This window comes from Phyllostomus hastatus, unplaced genomic scaffold (assembly GCF_019186645.2).
Source record: "Phyllostomus hastatus isolate PE091 unplaced genomic scaffold, TTU_PhHast_1.1 phas_scaffold_182, whole genome shotgun sequence".
Taxonomy (NCBI): Eukaryota; Metazoa; Chordata; class Mammalia; order Chiroptera; family Phyllostomidae; genus Phyllostomus; species Phyllostomus hastatus.
In genome coordinates this window covers 12,945,403-12,961,993 of record NW_025334013.1, presented here as the reverse complement: position 1 = coordinate 12,961,993, position 16,591 = coordinate 12,945,403, and the positions used below count along the sequence as shown (strand labels likewise).

Sequence of the window (16,591 nt, the reverse complement as noted above, 5' to 3'; positions counted from 1 at the left end):
GTCCTAGAATCTGAGAACCCATCTCATTTTACCTGCTCTTCTGCCTGAGGCCCAGAGAGGGCCAAGGATTTGCCTGCATGTCCTGGGTTGCACAGCATGTTAGAGCCCGAGCGGGGCTGGCCCCCATCCTCCCTGGGGTCTTCCTTTGCGTGGAGGGGCTCCAGGCTCCTTTCCCAATGCCTAGCCCCTCATCGTGGGCTTTCTCTTCCCAGGACCAAATGCCGGACGTACCATGACGTCATCCCCATCTCCTGCCTCACCGAGTTCCCCAACGTGGTCCAGATGGCGAAGGTGAGGCCCCAGCTTCCGCATGCTGGTCTGCCTTTGGTCGCCCCAGGTGGGCCCACAGCGTGGGGGCTGCCGCTTGCCCTTGGCACACACTCATGCAGCCCCATGTCTGAGGCCCTGCCTCTCACGTGTTCCCGTGATGTCCACGTGCTGGGCCCCTGTCCCCTGCCTGCGTGCTTGGACACTGTTTTAGAGCACTTTCGGAAACAGGGGGCCTCAGTTCTCTGCACGCCATTCTGAGCACCCGTGAGCCCACAGCGCTGCCTCAGCCGTGGTTGTTCCCGCTCCTGTCTGCGCTGGGCCCACCCGACCTCGGCCTGGGAGGCCCAGAGGCCCCACCCCTTCCCGCCGGCCTGGCCTTTAGGTGTCCCCTTCTCTCCTCCTGCAGCTGGTGTGTGAAGACGTGAATGTGGACCGATTCTACCCTGTGCTCTACCCCAAGGTAAGGCTGGGTCTGGGCCCGCTCGCTGCAGGCGGGTGGCTGGCCAGGGGACTGAGCGTTCATGGGTGCCGGCCACGTGCAGGGTGTTTGTCCTCAGTTTCTCCCTGAATCCTCACCGTAACCCTGCCGAGTCCTAAGTTTGCAGAGGAGGAACCAGAGGCCCAGAGGCTTCTGTGTCTCACCCAGGGACGCACACGCACAGCAGATGATAAAGGTCTGCATGCAAGCCCCGGTTGCCAGCCTTGGGTGCATGCCTTACCTCTGGAAACTCTCACTGTAATCTGGGGACCCTGCCAAGGGCAGCCTGCGCCCCTGAGCCAGGAGCTTCACAGGCCTTGCCCTGTGACCCAGAGGAGACCTGGTGAGAGAGAGAGTAACACAAGCGCCTTCATAAATCCTGCCTGCGGAGAGCAGCTGCACTTCCAGGCGCTGACACTGTGGGGAAAGGGTAGGGACTTCCGTCCTCAACAAGCCAGGGGGGCTTCCTGAAAGAGGTGGGCCTTGAAAGGCACGTAAACCCTTGTAGCTACGGCTGAATTCTAGAACAAGATGGGGCCCCCAAGGGAGGGGAGGTGTGGTCCAGGAAAGGTCCCTGAAGGAAGGGGCCTCAGAGATTAGATCCCATTTCTCAGTTACGGAAGAGGAAACTGAGGTCCAGGGGGAATACGGGGACTAGCTGGAGGTCCCACAGCATGTGGGTGGGTCTCGGCCTGTTCTAGAAAGGCAAGGGGGGGGGGTTACACGAGGGAGCTGTTAAAGAATGGAGCAGGGATGGGGGCTCATAGGCAAAACTCAGGAGCAATGAGCTTGAGCTTTGGAATCCAACAACAGACCCAAGTTCAAGTCCCAGCTCCACTTTGCAAGCTGAGGACCTTAGACAAGTTACTTAAGCTCTGAACCTTGGTTCCTTCATCTGTAAAATGGGAACAGCAGGAAAGTCTCCCCTTTGGGCTTGTTCTGAGGGTTAAAGGAGGTGACCCATGTGGCAGGCCAGGCACAGGGCTTGGCGCGTAGCAAGAGCAATAAACAACGACTTGAAAAGCCGTCTGCTTCACCCATGGTCCCCTCCTCGCAGGCCTCCCGGCTCATCGTCACCTTTGATGAGCACGTCATCAGCAATAACTTCAAGTTTGGAGTCATTTATCAGAAGCTCGGACAGGTGTGCTCCCCCCCTCTTCCCTGCGCCCTCCCCCGCCCGGCCGTGTACCCGGAACCTCAGACCTTTGCCAGGGAGACCGCCTCCCCAGGGTGTCCGCTTCCCAGGGCTGCAGCGGGGGGGGTTACCCTTCCAGTGTTCTCTGGGGTGCGGGGAAGGGGCAGCTCCAGCTCCCTGACCTCTGCCCTCTGTGTGTCCCCAGACCTCGGAGGAGGAACTCTTCAGCACCAACGAGGAAAGCCCTGCCTTTGTGGAGTTCCTTGAATTTCTTGGCCAGAAGGTCAAACTGCAGGACTTTAAGGGGTGAGCGTAAGGTTGAGATAAGCAGAGTACAGTCTGACCCATGCCCTTGGGCGGGGAGGGAGCCCCCGTCCCGGCCCCGTGGAGGCCTGGCTGGGGCTGGAGACTGAGCTGTGGCCCGGGGGACTGGGGCAGGTTCCGAGGAGGCCTGGACGTGACCCACGGGCAGACAGGGACCGAGTCTGTGTACTGCAACTTCCGCAACAAGGAGATCATGTTTCACGTGTCCACCAAGCTGCCCTACACAGAAGGGGACGCGCAGCAGGTAGCCTGGGCACCCACCCGCCCGTTTCCCACCTGCCCCCCTGTCCCCCACGGCCGGTCTGTTCCGTGTCCACAAGGTCAGGCTGAGTGGGCCCTGGGGTATAGCAGATAGAAGTGATCCAGTCCCCATTGCTTGTGGACTCTAGTTGGGGTAGGGAAGACAAGATATCACAAAGCTGTGAAAGCCTCAGTTTCCCCATCTGTAAAAGGGGGACAGTAACGGCACCTCCCTCACAGGTGAGTGTGAACGAGGGATGCACATACCACGGCTGGAAGACGGTATCGCGATAACTCGGGAGATACAAGTTAGTCTTTCTAAAGGGAGTGAGGGGCATTATGGGGTCACGTGGGGGGTGGCTTAGACTTGGCAGAGGTGGGAGTCAGGAAAAGCTTTCAAGATAAAGTGCCTTTTAGGCTGCAGAGGAGCCGGGAGAAGCGGGGGGAGGGTTCCAGGTGGAAAGAATGGCCGCTGCAAAGGCCGGCAGGTGAGGAAGCTTAGGGCACGGTCTGGGGGCCAACCCTGGAAATGCGCCACCTCGCCCTAAGCTTCCTGCGGGACTGTCTTCCTCACCCCACCCCCACCCCCACCCCCACCCCAGGGGGATAAACCGGTAAGGTGAGAAAAATGGAAACATTTATTTCTTTACTGTCATTTATTTATTTATTTTTTTTTAATGAGATTTTCTGTTCATTTTAGCAACATGAATCTAAACTGGGTGGAACCTGTGTGTTCCAGAGGGACCGCGTTTGGGTATTTAATCAGGAGAAGGGCTGAGAGGTGGGGCCCGGGGCCCGGGAGCCATGGCTTCAAGTCCCCTAACTCACTGTGGGGACTTGCAAGCCACTCCTCTCTCGGTCCTCGTTTCCTCATCTGTCACAGAATTCCAAGAAAATGAAAAAAAATGTTTTTAAAGATTTTATTTCTTTATTTTTAGAGAAGGGGAAGGGAGAAGGGGGGAGAGAAACATGGATGTGTGAGAGATCAGTTGCCTCTCTTGCGCCCCCTACTGGGGACCTGGCCCGAAATCCAAACATGTGCCCTGACTGGGAATCAAACCAGCGACCTTTTGGTTTCCAGGCCGGCACTCAGTCCACTGAACTACACCAGACAGGGCAAAAATGAAAATAATTTTAAGACCGGTTTCTCACCACATCTGGGGGGGAGTGAATCATTAAACATGCCCTCTGCCTACCCCCGAGCCCCCACCCCCCGCAGCCACAGGCACCTTCCCCCATGCCCAGTGGCCCCTCTCTGGCCAGTTGTGCAGGCCTGTGTGTGACCCTGTGCTCAGTTGCAGCGAAAGCGGCACATCGGAAACGACATCGTCGCCGTGGTCTTCCAGGATGAGAACACGCCCTTTGTACCTGACATGATTGCGTCCAACTTCTTGCATGCCTATGTGGTGGTGCAGGCCGAGGGTGGGGGGCCCGATGGCCCCCTCTACAAGGTGGGTGATCTCAGAGCCTCCCAGGGCATCGGTCGCTGTCCCAGACACAGCACCACCTCATTCACTGTGAAGCCTTCACGATCCTCAGTTCTCTCAGCTGCCAATAGGGGGCGGTTCTGAGGGCTCTGAGCCCTGCTCTTGCTCCTATGGTGGAAGATTCCCATCCTGCCCTCTCTGTTCCCCAAACTTTCCCCCTGAGAGCAGAAGGTTAGCCTCCCCTTGACCATCCCGGATGACTCCTGAGATTCTGCACTCCTTCCCACTACTCAAGTTCAGGGCCAAGGATGGAGGAGCTGAAATCCTGGGGTTTAGTCTCTCAGCTGTCACTGACCCTCCCCCACCAAGGAGCAGGCCCTGTGTCCAGCATGGGGCAGGGTGGGGATGTGAATGAGGGGTGTCTGGCTGCTTTGGGGACTCCACAGGCACTGTGCCCTCTCTTCCAGGTCTCTGTCACGGCCAGAGATGATGTGCCCTTCTTCGGGCCCCCACTCCCGGACCCTGCTGTGTTCAGGAAGGTGAGAGGCTGCCCCCAGCCCCTGGCGTGGGCGGGACCACATGGGTAGGGGCTGGGAGAGGGACACACACTCTATCATCCTAGGTCCTAAAGCCCCACTGTGTGTCAGGGCAGCTGGGCTCCCCTGACTGTGCACCTGAGACCTGCTTTTCTGTTCATCTTGCTAAAAACTGGCCTTTGTTTACAAAGTCACAGAACAAACTATATCATTGGTTTACATTTTTCCTAGCAGCCTCTGTGGCCTTTCCTCATTTCTGTTATCTTTTTGACAATGAATCCTCTTTCTTCTAAAATGTTTGGATGGGGGTGGGGGGCATACATCTCTCTCCCCTCTCAGGAAGGCACACTTAGAGCCTGGGCTTCAGTCCACAGGCAGAAGCAGCCGGAGCCCCCCGCCCAGCCCCCGACCTCTGTGGGTTTGCTCTCCTGAGGGCCGGGCAGGCGGGCAGTCACGGAGGGCATGGGCCCTCTTGGGGCCCAAGCAGGTGGCCCTGGGAGTGAAGAGGGTGACATCTGGGCTTCGGCAGAGTGTGGCTCAGGGACTCCAGTCTGTGACCCCCCAGGGGCTCAGCCCCTTGTCTCTGTGTTTGCCTGACGCCCCCTTTCTTCTCTTCTCCATACCCGGGGCTTCCAGGGTCCCGAGTTCCAGGAATTTTTGCTGACAAAACTGATCAATGCTGAATATGCCTGCTACAAGGCAGAGAAGTTTGCCAAACTGGAGGTGAGGCTGGGCTGTTGGGGCTGAGCCCCCCCCCCATTTAGGACTTTAGCCCTGACCCTTGGGGAGGGAAAAGCCAAGTTCAGACCTTGTCTTAGGTCTTAGGGAGGGCTGCTAGGGGAATGCGGATTTACGGATGAGTAGGCTAGGGTTAAGGGAGAGGATGCAAGGTATTTCTAGGGATGTGTGAGCAATGCCCGGGAGGGGCTGGTGGGCAGGCAGGCACCGAGGACTCCATGGGGAGGGGAAAAGTGGAGGTGGGGACAGGAGGTCAGATCTGGAGGGGCCTGAGGGAAGCTGAAGGTAGGCTTGCGGGGGCCGATGGGGGGACCCAGGCCCACTCCCCAGTCACTCAGAGAAAGTGGCCAGGATCTGAACTCTGGGACGAAGGGCTGACCACTGGGGTCTCTCCTGACGGCCTGGCCCTGGCCCGCAGGAGCGGACACGGGCTGCCCTCCTGGAGACGCTCTATGAGGAACTGCACATCCACAGCCAGTCCATGATGGGCCTGGGCGGCGACGAGGACAAGATGGAGAACGGCGGCGGTGGCGGCGGCTTCTTCGAATCTTTCAAGGTGAAGGGCTAGGTGTACCTGGGCTCGGAGGGCCAGGGGCCTGGCTGCGGTGGATTCCAGAGTGGGGTTATGGACAAGCATGGGGGTGTGGCTAGAGGCGGGCTCATGTTGGGGGTGGAGTTGGGTGGGGGCGTGGCTAGGGTGGGGTTATGGACAAGCATGGGGGTGTGGCTAGAGGCGGGCTCATGTTGGAGGTGGAGTTGGTGGGGCGTGGTTAGGGTGGGGTTATAGACAAGCATGGGGGTGTGGCTAGAGGAGGGCTCTTGTTGGGGGTGGAGTTGGGTAGGGGTGTGGCTCGCGGTGGATTTAGGCTTTCGTAGGGTGGGCTTAGCCTTGGTGGGTTCTGTGAGGGTAGAACGTGCAGTTGGGAGTTTAAGGTGGAGCTCTGAGGAGGAGCTAAAGGTTGGAGGAGTGGCGTAGGAGTGGGGGCGGAGGCTGCCTGGGCGTTCAGCTGAGAGCTGGAGCCCTCTGGGTGGCAACAAGGTGTCTCTGGTGCCAAGGGTGGTGGCCACTAGTTCAGCACGTGAGAAGAGAGGAGGAGGCCTCTGTCCTCACTGAAGGAAAGAAACAGGCCCCAGAGGGGTGTGTGGACCAAGTGGCCCTAGGAGAGGGACCTGGCTCGTGAGACCTTCCGCTGGTATGACCCACTCTGGCCGTCTCTGGTTTAGCTTAGCGTTACAGAGCACAGACGCCCTGGGTTCACGTTCCAGCCGTCACTCACCAGCTTGCTCCTTCTCGGAGCCTTAGCTTCCTTACGGTCAGGTAGGGCAGCGGCAGCGTACCTCCTGAATTGTCGAGAATCGCTTGTAACCGTGCAACGGAAATTGAAAGAGCAAAATGCGAATCCCTGGGTGTCGGTCCACCTCAGCAACCGTTGTCCGCGGCGAGAGGCAGAGGAAGGAGTGCTCCTCTCCTCAGATAGCGCCTGGGCTCCCCTGGACTGCAGGTCCCCAGGGGGTGCCGCTTTGCTGCCACCTCCTCCACTTACAGGAGGGGGACTGCCCATCCCCCAGGTGCCCAGCCAGGCCCCACCCTCATCCCCGCAGGCCCCGCAGCTGGGGACGTGGGATCACCTGGGGGGCTTAGCTCAGCTGCCCAGTCTGCCCTGGACTAAAGCAAGCGGACCGTTGTTTTTTTTTGTTTTTTGTTTTTTTTTTTGAGAAAGAGGCTTGAGGGCAGCCTGCCTCTGCCCGCTAGAGACAGGGATGGGTGGGGTGGGCCTGGGTAAGGGATGTCTTCTCTGAGGGAGGGCCCCAGGGATCCCACATCGTGTGGGTGCCGGACAGTGCACCTGGATTAGGTCAGAGAGTTTCCCAGAGGCAGCAGAGCTCACAGGTCAGGGTTTGGGTCCGACACCTGGATCCCAGACTTGCGTCTGTTTCAGCTCGGCCTCTGTAACGTGGGCGTGGCCGCCGTGCCTTCCTCCCGGGGGCGGGTCGAGTGAGAGGGCGCATGCGCGGTGCCTGGGCCTAGGGTGAGCCTTCGGTATGCACTGATGGAAAACGCAAGGGAGAGAGAACAAAAGCTTTAGGACGGGTTCCTGAAAGAAAGAAACCAAGATTTCTGGAGGGCTCTCTGTGCCCGCCTTTGGCTGGGACCCAGTGTTTTCTGCAGTCCTCGCCACAGCCACGTGAGAGGCTCTCAGCCCCAGGGGAGCGAGTGGCTTGCCCAAGGTCACCCAGCGAGTTGGTGGCAGAGCCAAGGCCCAAACTGCCCTTGGCACCATGTGGACCTGACTGTTGTGTGGCCTCATGCGAAGGGACTTCCTGGGGTCACTCAGAGTGGCACTGGCAGGGAGGAACCGGATGCCTGGATGCCCGGGTTTCCCTGAGGGGTAGGTGCTCATGAAACCCGTGCCTCCCCCACCCCCACTGCCACCTTCGCAGCGGGTCATCCGGAGCCGCAGCCAGTCCATGGACGCTATGGGGCTAAGCAACAAGAAGCCCAACACCGTGTCCACCAGCCACAGCGGGAGCTTTGCGCCCAACAACCCGGACCTGGCCAAGGCCGCTGGAATAGTGAGTGCCCTGCCCCGCCCGGGGCCTTCCGCTCTCCCCTGCCCCCCTTGTCCTGCCATCCAACGGTCATCCATCCTGGGCTCTAGAGTCCATCCAGCTACTGCTCTCCACGGGGGTCAAGTGCCCCGGCCATGACTGTGGTGCTGAGAGTCTCCTCCCCAGCTCCTCCGCCCTCCCTTCCTCCCGGCCCCTTACTCAGGTGTGACTTGGGTCAGCTCTGCGGCAGCCTCTATGTCACATTTTTTATTGAGCACCTACTGTCTTTCATGTGCTGGGAATTGGGCTGCTGTGTGGGCACCTACTGTGTGAGCACCTACTTGAGTTTCTGGGAGCACCTCCTGTGTGTGTCAGGCTGTGCGCATGCACTGTGTGTCAGGACCTGGATTTCTTCGTGAGCACCTGCTGTGTGCCTGGCTCTGAGATGCTGATGGGGACCTGGGTGGTCGTGTGGGCCTGTGCTCTGTGAGCACCTACTGTGTGTCGGGTCCTGTGTGCCCAGTCCTGGGCTGTTGTGTGAGAACTGTCTGTGTGTCAGAAAATGGACTGCTGAATGAGCACATAACGTGCGCTGAGCCTGGATAGCAGTGCATACGCACTGTGCCAGGAGGTGAGCTGTCGTGCGAGCATTCACTCTGTGAGCACCTACTTCCGTGTGCCTGGCCCGCGGCTGCTGTGTGCCACCTCTTGTGTGCCAGGGCCTGTGTGGCCGTGGCTACCTACTGTGTGTCAGGAATTGGGCTTCTGTGTGAGCATCTCCTGAGTGAGCACCTACTGCGTGACTACTTACTGTCTGCTAGGCTCTGGAATTCTGCTACTAATAATACTCAGTCCTACTCAGGGGGTGTGGCGGGCACACAGGATGGGTAAGGCCTCCAGCTGTTGGCCTAGCTGCTTTCCGCTACCCAGTGGCCACCCCCGGCACTGCACCCACTGCTCTGCCCCCCACCTCCTTCCATCCTTCTAACTCATCCACCCATGCGTGCATCCGTGCATCCCTCCATCAATCATTTGCTGACTGCTGCATGCCAAGCTCTGTGCTCAGTGCTGTGAGGCTGTGTCACTTGTGGTGAGAAGGACCTCCCACCCCCACCCCCGCCCCATGACCTGACCTGGCCTGGCCAGGGAGCAAGGTGGGTCCTCCGCAGTCCAGCAGTCACCAAGCCCAGTGTCATTGGAGAAGCAAGCCCACCCTCCCCTCAACTCAGACTTAGAAGCCATTCCCTTCCTCGCCAGAGTGGCCCAGCCTCCTGTGGGTGGCTGCAGAGGGGCCCCGGAGACAGGGCCAGGCCAGCAGCGCCCGCCGTGGCAGTAACCAGACCCATTTCTGTTTTTGTTTTTGCGCAATTCTCCCGTCTTCATTGTGCTTCCCTTTCCTTCCACTCTCCCCTCTTTCCTTGTTTTTCCTTCCCCTTCCCTCTCCTCCTCCTCCTCACGTGTCTGTGTTTCTCCTGGCCTCTGGCACCTGTCTTTTCGCCCCCGCTCCTCCTCCCTCCCACTGTTCTCTCCCTTGCCGCTTCCTTTTTGCCTCTCCCCTCCTTCCCTTTCTGTCTGTTTCCTCCCTGGGACCCTCTGTCTGTCTGCCTGTATTTCAATCTGTGCCCCTCTCGTGGGCTCCTGCCCTGTGTCCCTGTCTCTGTACAACCATCTGTTGGTCCATCTCTCCTTCCTCGCTCCTCCCTCTCCTCCCACCTCCTCTCCCCTCCCCTTCCCCGGCCTCCTCTTCCTCTCTCCCAACCCCTTGCCCTGTTCTCTTCTTTGTTCTCACCTCTCTCTCTGACTCCCTCTGTGTCCGCCTGTCTCTCTCTGCCCCGCCCTCTGCTGCTTGCCAGTCATTGCTTATTCCTGGGAAAAGCGCGAGTAGATTCGGACGCCGGGGCAGTGCCATAGGCATAGGAACCGTGGAAGAGGTTGTCGCCCGCGGGGCCGCCGGCTCTGGAGGCTGCCTGCACGCGCTGCTCTCTGCTCGCTCTCAGGACGAAGGCCATATTGGGGACGTTGCCCCCCTCCCCCCGGGACAGGCCCGAGGGCGCGCAGGTCGGAGTGCTGGCAGCTCTGAGGGCACTCAGGACCTACTTTGGGGCCTGGTACCTATGCCAGAGCCGGTGCCCCCTGCCAGGGGCTTCTGGCCCTGCCCTGCTCCTGGGACCCCGGCCACCATCTGGTACCCAAAGACCCTATGCCCAGCCACACGTCCCCCAGTATCGCCCGTTCTGCATGGAGCTCCATCCCTCTCCTCTGCCCTGACTCCTGCCCACCCCTATGAACTGGCCTGGGGGTTCCTGCCTTCCATGTCTTTCTGGGGTCCACCTCCTGTTTGGGGTGGGGTGGGGATTACCACCAACTGCTGGCCCAGAACCTCCCCCAGCCATTTTGGAGACTCTGGGGCAGGGTGGGGCTGCCCTGGGGGAGGGGCTTGGGTCACGACCCACTCCCTCCCCACTGACCTGGGGCTGCAGGTCCTGTGAAGCCCTGGGGGATGGAGAGGGGACAGCCATTGTGAGGACTTGGCCTCTCCCATCCCAGCCAGAGTGGCCGCCAGCCCCCACGGGCCAAATCCTGCTGGGTGGTCTCAGGGGGCCCTTGCCCTTACTGGGCCTGTTTCCCGATCTGTAAACTGGGAGGGCTTTCTCTGGAGGTGGACATTTTCTCTTGTTCTTTCTTGCTCTTTGCCTCTGCTTCAGGGCCTGGAGCAGCAGGGTGCAGGGTGGCATGTGGGGGGCACCAGGGCTTCCGGGGCAGGTGGGCACTGAGTTGGGGCCTCTCCCCACAGTCACTGATTGTCCCCGGGAAGAGCCCCACCAGGAAGAAGTCAGGCCCGTTTGGCTCACGCCGCAGCAGCGCCATCGGCATCGAGAACATACAGGAGGTGCAGGAGAAGAGGTGGGTGGAGCGGGGCGGCTGCGATGGGTCTGCGTCTCCTCAGACCCCTCCCCCGACCCCCATTCAGTGGCAGAGCAAAGCAGGCAGGAGGGAGTGCCTACCCTCTGCCCCTCGATTCCCCACTGGTGGTGACAGCTGTACGGTCCAGTTCCTGCTGGGCACCAGGCACAGGCCAGCTATCTGCCCAGTGTGACACACTTTCATCCACCCGGCGGTGCTGCTGGCTCCCTGGGGGTCCCGCCTTGCGCGTCAGGATGCTGTAGGTCAGCGGGCTCAGGGTTTGCCCAGGTCACACCGCCGGTGGGGGGCAGAGCTGGGATTTTCAGCGGGCCTGTGGGGGTCTGTGGGTCCATCTGTGTGGGCAGGGGTGGGCGGCATGCCGTATCAGCAGCAGGGCAGCTCCTGGGAGGCTGAGGATAGTTCCGGGTGTGAATCCCTTCTCTACCATCATGGGGCTGTGTGACCTTGGGAAAGTCACTGTACCTCTCTGAACCTCACTATCCTACTCTGAAAAATGAGGGTAAGAACACAACCAGCATCATGGGGCTGGTGCGGGGGTGCCGTGCAACGCATGTGAAGCGGGGTGACAGGCGCACTTAGGCTCAGGAACAGTGCTGGCATCGTCCTCAAATCCTGGGTTCAAGGCTTGGCCTTGGCATGTCCTAGCCGTGTATCCCTGGCAAGGTTCCCTCCCATTTCTGGACTCCAGTTTCCCGATCCATAGCAGGGGACAATTTACCCACTTCCACGGAGAGGAGGACGTGGGTGTAGGTGCTCTGTGGTGCCTGCCAGGCCTGGCTGGTTAGCCGCAGCGGCTGCTCTGGGGCTGGCCTCTGAGGATCCAGGGTGTGGGTGTGAGCCAGGAGGTGCCCTTGACCTCCTCTCACCACCTGGGCCTCATTCCACCCTGACGCCAGGCCTGGTGCTGAATCCCCCCCCCCCCCCGCTGCCCCCTTGTGCCCTGCAGGGAGAGCCCTCCGGCTGGCCAGAAGACCCCAGACAGCGGGCATGTCTCACAGGAGCCCAAGTCCGAGAACTCCTCCACCCAGAGCTCCCCAGAGATGCCAACGACCAAGAACAGGTTGGGGCCCGGGACTCGCCAGGCTGGGGACTTGGGAGTGGGGGCCTCATTTTCTTCCACCCCCGCCTGGGCCTGGGGCTTCCAGGGAGGCCCGGGTGCTCTCTCAGGTCCTCCTGTGACACACACCCACCACCAGGCTCTGGGACGCAGTGGTGTCGGGGGCATACATGGGGTGACGACCCAGGATAACATAACCACGATAAGCTATTTCCAGATAGTTACTGTCAGAGGAAAACAAAGCAGGGATGCGATGAAGAATGGCTGGGTGGGTAAATGGGGGGATTAGGTGGGTGCTCAGTGAAGACATCAACCAAGGGGAGAGGTTTGAATGGAGAGGGAAGAGGGTCCCAGGTAAGAAGCACGGCCGGTGCAAAGGCCCTCAGGCATGCTTGAAGGGCAGGAGAAGGGTAGTGCTTTGGAGCCGCGTGAAGGGCCTGGGGCAGGAATGGAAGCAAGGAGGCGGCGAGCAGGCTGCCCTCCCCCGCCCCCACTCAGTGCCCGTTGGCTGAGCACCTCTGGGCAGGCTCTGGGCTCACTGAGAGGACTCAGCCCGGCATGAAGAGTCAGGCGAACAGAGAAGCAGCAGAGGGTGACAGGGATGGCAGGAGACAAGGCGGCAGGAGACAAGGCAGGCAGGAGACAAGGCAGGCAGGACCCAGAGCGGGGCGGTCCCCCTACCACGGAAGGAGGAATCAGGGAGGGCCTCCCTGAGTAGGGGTCCTTGGCTGATTTTCGAAAGACGAATTTGCTTGTCGGGATTGGAGGGAAAGAGTAAGACCCCCGGCGGGAGACCCAAGGGCCCGAGGGTGGAACCCAAAAACAGTGAGAGGGCTGAGAGAGCAGGCAGTGGCATTGGGAGGCCGGGTCCCTGTCTGTTCTCCCACCTGCGGCTGGCTGGCTTGCCGGGGGCCGTGGGCCTGCCCCTCTGCGCCTTGGTGTCTCCTCTTCCGCAGGGTGGGTCTGATGATGGTGGTAATGAGACAATTCAGGTAAAAGCACTCAGAACAGTGCCTGGCACGGGGCAAACGTGAACCAGACGATTAATATTATTAATAGTTATTGAGACAAAGCCAGAGAAACTGGACTTCATCTGGGGAGCCCCGAGATGGTTTTGAGCAGGGCGGGCACGTGATCGGACCCACATGTTAGGAAGGACAGTGGCAGGGGCAGGCCTCCCTGGGCCGGGAGAGCGGAAGACAGGGGCCTGGGCCCAGGAGGGGCCCCCGGCGGGCGCGGGCTGACGGGGTGCCGTCTGTGGCAGAGCGGAAGCGGCAGCACAGAGAGCAGAAGCGCTGAAGGACTTCTCCCGCTCCTCGTCCAGTGCCAGCAGCTTCGCCAGCGTGGTGGAGGAGACGGAGGGTGTGGACGGGGATGACACAGGCCTGGTGAGAGGCCCCAGGGTGGGGGTGCTCCGCAGCAGGCTGGGATGGGGGCTCTCTGGTGTCTGGAGCTGCTATGGGTGGAAGCCTGAGCCTGGGCGCGGCTCACATGTGATTGGGGGACCCAGCCCAGAGCAATAATGCAGACTGACCTTCCCCTACGCTGTAGCCTCCCACGCCCCCGGTGCCCCCCACAGGGGGCCCAAGCTGTGAGACTGTGGCAGGTCTGCTCCCTCCCTCGCTCCCTCCCTCCTCAGCCTCACCCCTTGCCACCTCGGCAATTCTGCACGCCTTTGCAGTCAGTCCCCCGAACAGCCCAGGCTCACTCCAGCCTGGCCCTTTGCGCCTGCCGTTTCCTCTGTCTGACCGAGTCCTGCTCCCCCTTCTTGGCTCAGCCTCACACCACCTCCTGCTGTAATAAGCCTTTCCTGAGTTTCTAGTCCTGGGGCACAGAGGGGTCCTTTCCTGTGCTCACAGAGCCCTGGGATCTGCCCTGTGCACCCTTTTGTCGTTCTCCCTTCAACGCGCCTGCAGTGGGCCCCTGGTCCTCGCCAGGCCCTCTCCCAGGCGCTGCAGGTGCCGCGGGGACAGTGCAGACCAGGCCCTGCCTGGTGGGGCCTGGAATCTGCAACCACAGTAGCCTCTTCACAGCCTGCCTCGCCTCCTGGCCTTCGGGGTCTCCGAGGGCAGGGCCCGCACCCGTTGTCTCTCCGTGTCCTGGCCCAGGAGAATGAGTGGGAGTGTGTGGTGTGTGCCTGTTCCCACTGTGTCTCCCACCCCATCCCCCTGTCTCCCTGGAGCAGACATTGCCAGCCCCCATCCCCTCTGCAGGGAGGCAAGGGTGGGGGTCGGGGGTGGAAGCAGGACAGAGGTGGCTGGAGGGGGAGGGGAGCCAAGCCCGTGCCAAGAAGGAGGCTGACCTCCATCTTCCTCTCTGCCCCCCCCCTCCCGCCAGGAGAGCATCTCGTCCTCAGGGACCCCCCACAAGCGGGACTCCTTCATCTATAGCACGTGGCTGGAGGACAGCGTCAGCACCACGAGTGGGGGCAGCTCCCCAGGTACCAGGCCTGGAGCAGCTGCCCCCCACACAGGGCTTTCTAATGGCAGGACAGGGCCAGGGTTGGGCACGGAGGGGTGAGGCCACTTCTCGTGCCCCAGGTGGTGGGCATGTGACCGGGATCAGTGGGTGGGTCATCCTTCAGCCTACGATGATTGGGTGGCTTGGAGGGCTGGTGGCTTCTGGAAGGGTCTTGGAGAAGGACGGGGGAGCAAAGAGGGAGTCAGGGTGGGGTTTCCCGGGGGAGGGTCGGGGAGCACCACCCAGTGCCGACCGCCCATCCGAGCCCGCCTCCCTGGTGCCTCCCCGCGGCCAGTGAGGTGGCTCCCTCCTGCCCCCATCCCCAGGCCCCGCACGGTCACCCCATCCCGACGCTGGCAAGCTGGGGGACCCTGCGTGTCCGGAGATCAAGATCCAGCTGGAAGGGGCTGAGCATCACACACCTCAGCTGGTACGCGCAGCCGCAGGGGTCCAGGGGGTGGGGATTGGAGTGGGAGGTCCCCTAGGCCAGGAAGGGCTGGGCGCATCTGTCCCGGGCCCAGCCAGTGACTTCTGCTTGCCTGTGTCTTCTGCTCCACGTCGTCATCTGTCCTGTCCGCTGCCTCGTCGCCACTTTCTGTCTCTGCAGGGCTGTTAGCCAGGCTCCCCTCGGAAGGTGACTGACAGGTCAGACCCCGCCCTCGGCTCTTGTTTGGTGGGGAGGGGTGGGCGTGGCCAGGGGCGTGGGCCACTCCTCCCTGTTCCTCTGTCCCTTCTCTGGGCCGAGAGCTTTGTATCTGGGTTCAAATCCTTAGCTACTCAGATACTGGGTGACTTGGATGGGTCATTGGCCCCTCTCTGGGCCTCAGTTTCCTTATCTGTGCAATGGGGCTAGTAAATGCTGCCTCGCCTCTACCCGCGGGTTGCTGGGAGCCTGAAAGAGACTTGGGAGTTGCTGGGATGGAGGTGTCTGGGGGACCCCCAGTGGGAGGGAAAGACCCAGAGCCTGGAACTTCAAGGGCGGGCCCCATCTCCCGCTTCACGGTGTCGCCATGTCCCTTCATCCTGCAGATGAGGCTGAAGAAGCACAAAGTGAAGACGCCGTGTCGAATCCAGGCAGATGGGACCTCTGCCCCCAAGGCCACCACCAGCCTGTGGGCTGCCCCCTGTCTCCCCACCCCTCCCCTCAGCCCACCCTCTGGGCTGTCTCTGCAGGGCAGAGCCATCCAGACCTGGGAGCGGGGAAGCTGCTGGCATCACCCTCACCCCCCCAGGCTGGGGGGTCGGGCTGGCGCAGGGGGTGGTCAGTCGTAGCAAGACTGCAGGCCTGGCTTGCTCCCAGCTGGGCCCTCCATCACACCTTATTGCCCCTCTAGACTCAGGGGGGCAGGCAGGATGGGAAGGGGGACTGAGTTATCTCAGCGCATACCAAGCCAACAGGCGGCAGGATGGAGATGTGAATGATCTCTGACCTGGGAGTCCCGAGTCCTGGCTTCCAGTCTGGCTTCTGCTGTGTGACTCTGGGCAAATCACTCCCCCTCTCTGGGTGCCTCAGCTACAGATGGACAAGATTATTTCCGAGGTCACTGAAGACTGTGATTCCATGCACCTGTCCCAGAATGGGGGACTGTCCTTTCAGGGGCTTCCCATCCCCTTACCCTGCTTCGTAGGGTCCCTGGGGCCCCAGGTCGGCCGAGGGGCAGGGCACTGGCTATGCCTACTGCCCCTCCTGGGCCCTCCAGCTCTACCACAGATCTGCCGACGCCCTCTCCACTGCCTCCACGTGACAGACAAGTGACCCCCTTGAGGGAGGGAGGAGGACCTACCTGGCTCCTCAGCTTCGCCCCGCCACCCCATATTCCGGGCACTCCAGGCTGATGGGTCTCCGCTGGCCTGGAGTTACAGGCCTGGCCCTTGCGCCCCCCGCCCCCACAGAGGGGGTACCCAGGCACAGCTGCTGTGAGTCCACATCCTCGTGTGTGTCTGTCCACACTTTTTAGGCGCCACGCCAGAGGCCAGCCTTCCCACCCCGGTACCCATTCAGGAAGCCCCCGTGGCCGTGTGTATGTTGGTAACAGTTGTACAGAATAAATTCTATTTATCGCTATTGTACCCCGAGTTGGACCTGGCTCTGCACGAACCCTGCCCAGATCCACCCCAGACAGGTCTTGTTGGTCCCAACGCAGAGGGGGTCCTGTCTCCCCCACCCCCCACCCCCCCCACCCCACCCCCCGGTCAGAGCTGCTGGGTCCGGGCACCTCCAAGGCCAAGCCACAGGCTCTCAGCACCAGCCATGGCTTCCTCCCGAGGTACGCCCCTCCCTCCACCCCCTCCCCTTCCCCACAGGGGAAGAACGTGGCTTGGAATCTGGCCGACCCAGGTTTGAGTCCCGGCACCATCTGCTGTGTGGCAGTGGGAAACTTACTAGCTTCTCTGAGCTGCAGTTTCCACTTTTGTAAAATGGGAGCAACGGTACGTCTCCCAAGGGTTTGT

General features: G+C 61.0%; 1 protein-coding gene across 10 annotated transcripts in view; it reads left to right on the top strand.

Annotated features, from left to right (window-relative positions):
- LOC123831736 (RAP1 GTPase activating protein) overlaps window positions 1-16,210 on the top strand; it is a 62,764-nt gene extending 46,554 nt beyond the window's left edge. For 6 of the 10 annotated variants that reach the window (XM_045858891.1, XM_045858892.1, XM_045858883.1 and 3 more), the window contains 17 exons: window positions 213-291; window positions 677-730; window positions 1,806-1,889; window positions 2,089-2,189; window positions 2,322-2,451; window positions 3,743-3,898; window positions 4,342-4,413; window positions 5,047-5,133; window positions 5,567-5,704; window positions 7,591-7,722; window positions 9,552-9,629; window positions 10,493-10,602; window positions 11,570-11,683; window positions 12,945-13,068; window positions 14,018-14,120; window positions 14,467-14,570; window positions 15,170-16,210. In XM_045858891.1, the coding sequence (XP_045714847.1) occupies window positions 213-291; window positions 677-730; window positions 1,806-1,889; window positions 2,089-2,189; window positions 2,322-2,451; window positions 3,743-3,898; window positions 4,342-4,413; window positions 5,047-5,133; window positions 5,567-5,704; window positions 7,591-7,722; window positions 9,552-9,629; window positions 10,493-10,602; window positions 11,570-11,683; window positions 12,945-13,068; window positions 14,018-14,120; window positions 14,467-14,570; window positions 15,170-15,412 (1,909 nt within the window). In that variant the 3' untranslated portion in view covers window positions 15,413-16,210. Of the gene's footprint in view, window positions 1-212; window positions 292-676; window positions 731-1,805; window positions 1,890-2,088; window positions 2,190-2,321; window positions 2,452-3,742; window positions 3,899-4,341; window positions 4,414-5,046; window positions 5,134-5,566; window positions 5,705-7,590; window positions 7,723-9,551; window positions 9,630-10,492; window positions 10,603-11,569; window positions 11,684-12,944; window positions 13,069-14,017; window positions 14,121-14,435; window positions 14,571-14,747; window positions 14,786-15,169 lie in introns of all 10 variants that reach the window. The other 4 variants (XR_006787949.1, XM_045858890.1, XM_045858888.1 and 1 more) reach the window with 4 other exon arrangements.
- The last annotated feature ends 381 nt before the right edge of the window (window positions 16,211-16,591 follow it).